The 6000-nt window shown below is 42.1% G+C and overlaps 1 protein-coding gene across 3 annotated transcripts in view; it reads right to left on the bottom strand.

The window, feature by feature from the left end:
• Positions 1-757: 757 nt before the first annotated feature.
• C8H7orf50 (chromosome 8 C7orf50 homolog) overlaps positions 758-6000 on the bottom strand; it is a 255846-nt gene continuing 250603 nt past the window's right edge. For all 3 annotated transcript variants that reach the window (XM_066576343.1, XM_066576345.1, XM_066576344.1), the window contains exon 6: positions 758-1221. In XM_066576343.1, the coding sequence (XP_066432440.1) occupies positions 1039-1221 (183 nt within the window). In that variant the 3' untranslated portion in view covers positions 758-1038. The remainder of the gene's footprint in view (positions 1222-6000) is intronic.

The following is a 6000-nucleotide window of genomic DNA, read 5'->3' as shown; positions in this document are numbered from 1 at the left end:
CTTCAGTAACAGCAATCTCTACACAGTGCCAAAGGTTTTAACGCTTTGTAGGGTGCTCTACTTCTGGAAATCAGTGGTAACGCCATATCTGACTTCACCAATATGACCTTCTCACATATACCTATAATATGTCACAGGATTATTTTGATTGAATTTCCCCTTTAAGTGCAGCTCCAAAGTGATCACAGCCATGTTAGTTACAAATACGGGTTATTTGTTGGTTCCATCGAGTTGCCAGGGCATTTTCAGGAGAGAAAAGACATTACAACACATAAGATACAATCTTTTGCCCCGTAGGTAGTCTTACAATGTTCTTAATACGAATGGGTCAGTCCTGTGATATATTCCAGCCACCTCAATGGAAATATTATTTTGCCCAATTAGACACAGTTATTGCTATAAGGCCTCATGTCCACGGGATAACTTTTATTTTAAATCCGCAGCGTTTCTCCCACACACGGATCCGCGCCCCATAGGGATGCATTGGACTGCGGATGTCATTCTTCCCGTCAGGCGCGGATCCGCGTGCGGGAAAAAAAATGGATATGCTCCATTTTCGTGCGGGTCTTCCACGGGGACGGCTCCTGCAGGCTTCTATTGAAGCCTATGGAAGCCATCCGGATCTGCGGGAGACCCGTACCAGAATTAAACTCACCTGCTCCGGACGATGCAGATCTTCCTTCCTTCGCGGACGGATCTTCTTTCTTCAGCCTGGCGGATGTGCCCGGCGCATGCGCGCGGCACGCTGCCGGCGTGCCGAGCACATCCGCCGGGCCGAAGAAAGAAGATCCGGCCCCGAAGGAAGGAAGATCCGCATCGTCCAGAGCAGGTGAGTTTATTCAGATTTTTAGGCCTCATGTCCGCGGGGCAGGAGGGACCCGCTGCGGATTCAACATGAAGAATCCGCGGCAGGCCTGATTTTCCCCGTGGACATGAGGCCTAATTGGTTATTTTTGGTCAGATCATCAATAACAACTGAAGAACCATGAAACAATAAAAGAGGTATATGTTATACAGTCCACAAATCCCACTGTCCCTTTAAGACAAAAGCTGTAGAACTTCTCGTACTCTAGTTATCCTTTGTTCATCAGAGTCCTCGTGTGTCTCCTGGTTGTCGTACTCCTTCATGTACTGCTCTGCTTTCTGTATGGTGGTCTCACGAGCGGTGCCCTTCAGATCCACCAAATATTTCAAGAGCCTCTTGAAGTGTTTGTCAGAAACCTAGAACAAGGAACAGGGGAACACATTTTTACTACATGGGGCGGTACAGAAACATCACAGGTTGCCTCACAGATTTCTTTTACTATGGAGTAACAGGATATACATTCAATGACTGCCTTTTTAAAGTAGGGCTAAATGGGAAAAAAATTGCAATTGCACCATCTGGGCGAGGTTATTTTTACGGTGTTCATTGTGGGTCCGTATGGTTACAGCAATACCAAATTTACAGTTTAGTAAAGTAATGCTTAAAAAATGTAAAATAACTTTTTTTTTTTTTTAAACAAACAAAAATTGCTGTTGCCTTTTTTTGACGGCCATAACTTTATTATTTTTTCATCAATGGCGCTGTGTGAGGGCTTTTATATTGCGGGTTAATCTGTAGTTTGTATTCGCACCGTTTCAGCTATTTTATTTTCTGACGGAGTTAACCATGTGGGATTAATAATGTAATATTTTAATAAATTGGACCTTTACGGATACAGCGATATCAATTTGTCGATTTTTAGAAATATGAATTTTTTTTTGATGCAAGACTGGAAAAAGGAATTTTTAAACTTAACATTTTTTATTTTTATAATATTGAAGAATTTTTATTTTCAGTTATTTTTTTAATTTTTGTATTAGTTCCCATAGAGGAATTGTACTTGTGATCATTTGATCACTTAAACAGTATAATGCAATGCTATGGTATTGTATCATACTGTGTTTTAACAGGCTTCCTATTAAAGATGTGCTACAGGCACATCGTAATAGGCAGAAACACATGGTAGCCTTGGGGGCCTTCAGAAGCCCCCATGCTGCCATGACACCCAAACGGCACCCCGGCCATCTTATTGGAGGGGGTCCATTCAGAACAGTTAAATCTTGATCGATCGTGACATTTAAATGCCACGGTCAGCCTGCTTCATACACAGAATATGCTGTGGACGGCTATATATGTCCTAACTGCACAGGGTAAGGGGAAGTTAGGACGCATATAGCCGTATGTGTATCAGGAAGTCCAGACATTTTATGCTAACTGATCTGATCTTTATAGGTGAGAAATTCACTTTCTTCTGATTCAGAGCTCCAAATCCCCTGCACAGACCTTTTCTGCCTGCTTGTCACTGGGAGCTGTGGCGCTTACTGCAGTGAGCTCCCTCTAGTGGTGACCACAAGCCACCAGAATTTTATCGTTCATCTATGGGGGGAAATTTACTTTCACCAACGTTTAAAAAAAATATCTTAATCTAAAGTGTGCTAGAAAGAAATGTACCAAATTTATTACAAGTTACACTCATTATGCCGCATCTATCGCTGTCCTATGCCCCAGAAAGTCAAGTCTAGCTAGCGTAAAAGTCTATGTGCTGTCCGAATTTTACAGAATTGTAAAGTGCTGAAGAGCTAAATGGCCTTTTTTGTCCAAGAAATCGGATCAAAATATGCTAAGATTTCTTTTTCACACAGAAAGTGGGTCATATGAAAATAAAAATGCATGGATGATGATAAGGGGGAGGAAGGTGATGAAAAAAAAAGTTTTTGTGTTTAAAAAAAACAAAAAACATTTTCTTTAAAGGAAACCTATCACCACTATTTCAACCCTAAAGCTGCTTTCTCTAACTAACAGGGTATAAGAAATCAGTCACTTCTCTCTAATTCCTTCACTTTTCCTAATGAGTCCATGTAACTCCATAATTAGGTTCCAAAGTTATCCCACGCGGCATGCAAATCAGCAAAGAAGAGTCACGTTGAATCATGTCCTGCTGAGCAAACCTGGTCCTTTTCTCTTGATAGACAGCTCATTGCATCCTCCAATATACAGAAAATCCTGTCTATCAGGAAAAAGAAGGCCAGATTAGCTCAGCAGGACATGAATCAGTGTGACTCTTCTTGGCCAGATGACTCTTCTCTGCTGATTTGCATACAGCAAGACTAAACTTTGGACCCGTGGGATGTTGGTGACAGGTCCCTTTAAATTATGTAAGGTCAAATTCACACCTGTGTGCATGATTTCCATTGTTCTGCTACATCCTCAGAACTAAACAATAAAAATGCCAGAACTGATGAATCCTACCTATCGGATGGACCCCATTGTCAATAATGGGGTCTGACCAGCTTCCAGCTAAAATGTTCCAGGCTGAAATAGCGCAGGAAGCCTGGATTTTCTGTAGGAAGCTCCAAACTGAGCCTCCAACACAGATGTGAATGCAGCCTTAACGGTTGCATTTCCCTTCACAGCCAGCAGATGGTGCTGTAGTTCAGCTGGAGAGATATGATAGTATGTACTGTGGACTGATTCATAGGTGTATTGAATTTACTCTATATACACATTTCAGCACTTTGTAGATGATCAGATGCAAAATGTGTGACATATGGTACAATGTTTTAAATGTTAAAAAAATATCATGTATCAAAACACAATATAATACAGAGGTACCATATCTGCTAGTAAAATCTATAAAACACATTGAAATCTGATGGAATTTGTTACAAAATATAAGCAGCTCTATCCCTATGTCAGTCATTATTCTCTGCACTCCTTTTTAGTTTTGATCCACTGGCTACAGCTTAGTGTAATCCAGTGGATATAAAAACCCCTGTCAAAATTCCAAGTTATTGTCATGTTAAAAATCCAACAAAGATGCATCAGTTTAGATTTATTTCCCCTACAAAGTGACCCAATATCTGTACAATTCCATTGAGAAACAAACTGAAATCACTTAGGGTGGATTATAAAACTAATAAGAGTAAAATAATGTGGGTGCATAAGTGTCGCACCCTCATATTTGGGGATGTGGTTGTGTTCAGAATTGGCCAATCACATGTAAACTCATGATAAATAATAGTCAGCACTCCGCTGCCATTATTTACAAGGATTCTGATTTACACCATCTAAACCTCAATTTTTCTAGGAGGACTTTCCTGACATTTTCTTAGTTGCATTTTTCAGCAAAAGCTGAAAACAGCTTACAGCACATCAAAGGGATCTGATTTCTGGAAGGTATTAGTCAGGAGAAGCGGAGCAAAACATTTCCAAGGCATTGCATATACCATGGAACACAGTTATCAAGACGTGGATTAAATTGGCACAACTGGATGTCCCTCAAAAATTGAAGAAATGACCAGAAGATTATTTGGTTCAGTAGGCGGCCAAAAGGCCTACAGCAACATTAAAGGAGCTGCAGGAGTTTCTGTAAAGTACTGGTTGTGTGGTGCATGTGACAACCATCTCCCGTATTCTTCATATGACTGGGCTGTGGGGGAGGGGGGCAAGACAAAAACCTTTTGTACCAAAACCTACATCATGTCTGCCCAAAGTATGTGGGAGAACATGTTATGGTCTGATGAGACCAAGGGGGAACTTTTTGGCCATAATTCCAAAAGGTATGTTTGGCGCAAACCCTAGTACGGCGCATCACTATAATAACATCATACTTGCAGTAAAGATGCAACGACCAGAAGCTGGGGAGGGCCCGGGAAATATACAATCTCCTTGCTCCTGGCTACTAAAGGTACCTGAGAGCCTGGAACAGTGACCGAGGGGTGCGGTGAACGGTGCCCGGTCACGTGATTGCCGTTATCCAACGGTTAATGGCGATCATGTGAAAGTTAAAAACAGTTGAACTTCAATGCTTCTTTTGGTTTGGGCCCCGTTGTGCATATAGACAGAATATTAGGGCCACAATGGTTATGTCTCGGAACACAGGATAAATGGGGGTATCCATTTTGGGGTGCAAGTCTTCATTCATATATGTGCTGTACAAAAAACCCTGCTTTTAAAATGACACAATTGCCAAAAAAATGAAAATCGTAATTTTGTTTCTTCTGCTTTGCTTAGATTCATTCAAAAACTGTGGGGTCAAAATATGCAGTAGACCCTTATATGAATTCGTTAAGGGGTCCAGTTTTCAAAATGCGGTCATTTGTGGGGGTTCTCTATCGTTTTGGACACTCAAGACCTCTACAAGTGTGCAATGTGGCCTAAAACACCATCAAGCAAAATGTCTGTTCTGAAAGCCACCGGCTGTTCCTTCCAGTTTGGGTTCCGTTGTGCATACGAATACAAGATTAGGGCCACTATGGGTATGTTTCTGAACACTGGACAAACAGGGGGATCCATTTTGGGGTGTAAATCCTCATTTTCATTTGCACTACAGAAAAAAATATGTCTTTAAAATGACATATTGGCAAAAATAAGAAGTTTTATTTTTCTCCTCTAAATTGCATTAAAGGGGTTGTCCCGCGGCAGCAAGTGGGTCTATACACTTCTGTATGGCCATATTAATGCACTTTGTAATGTACATTGTGCATTAATTATGAGCCATACAGAAGTTATAAGAAGTTTTTCACTTACCTGCTCCGTTGCTGGCGTCCTCGTTTCCATGGAGCCGACTAATTTTCGGCGTCTAATGGCCAAATTAGACGCGCTTGCGCAGTCCGGGTCTTCTTCTTTTCTCAATGGGGCCGCTCGTGCAGGATGCCGTCTCCGTGTAGCTCCGCCCCGTCACGTGCCGATTCCAGCCAATCAGGAGGCTGGAATCGGCAATGGACCGCACAGAAGCCCTGCGGTCCACCAAGGGAGAAGATACCGGCGGCCATCTTCAACCGGTAAGTAAGAAGTCACCAGAGCGCGGGGATTCAGGTAAGCGCTGTGCGGTGTTCTTTTTTTAACCCCTGCATCGGGGTTGTCTCGCGCCGAACGGAGGGGGGGTTGAAAAAAAAAAAAAACCCGTTTCGGCGCGGGACAACCCCTTTAACTCTTGAAAAAAAACTGTGGGGTCAAAATACTCCTGACCCCCC

The sequence above is a fragment of the Eleutherodactylus coqui genome, chromosome 8 (genome assembly GCF_035609145.1).
Source record: "Eleutherodactylus coqui strain aEleCoq1 chromosome 8, aEleCoq1.hap1, whole genome shotgun sequence".
Taxonomy (NCBI): Eukaryota; Metazoa; Chordata; class Amphibia; order Anura; family Eleutherodactylidae; genus Eleutherodactylus; species Eleutherodactylus coqui.
Note: the sequence above shows the minus strand (reverse complement) of the source record. Positions and strands in the feature narration are given on the sequence as shown.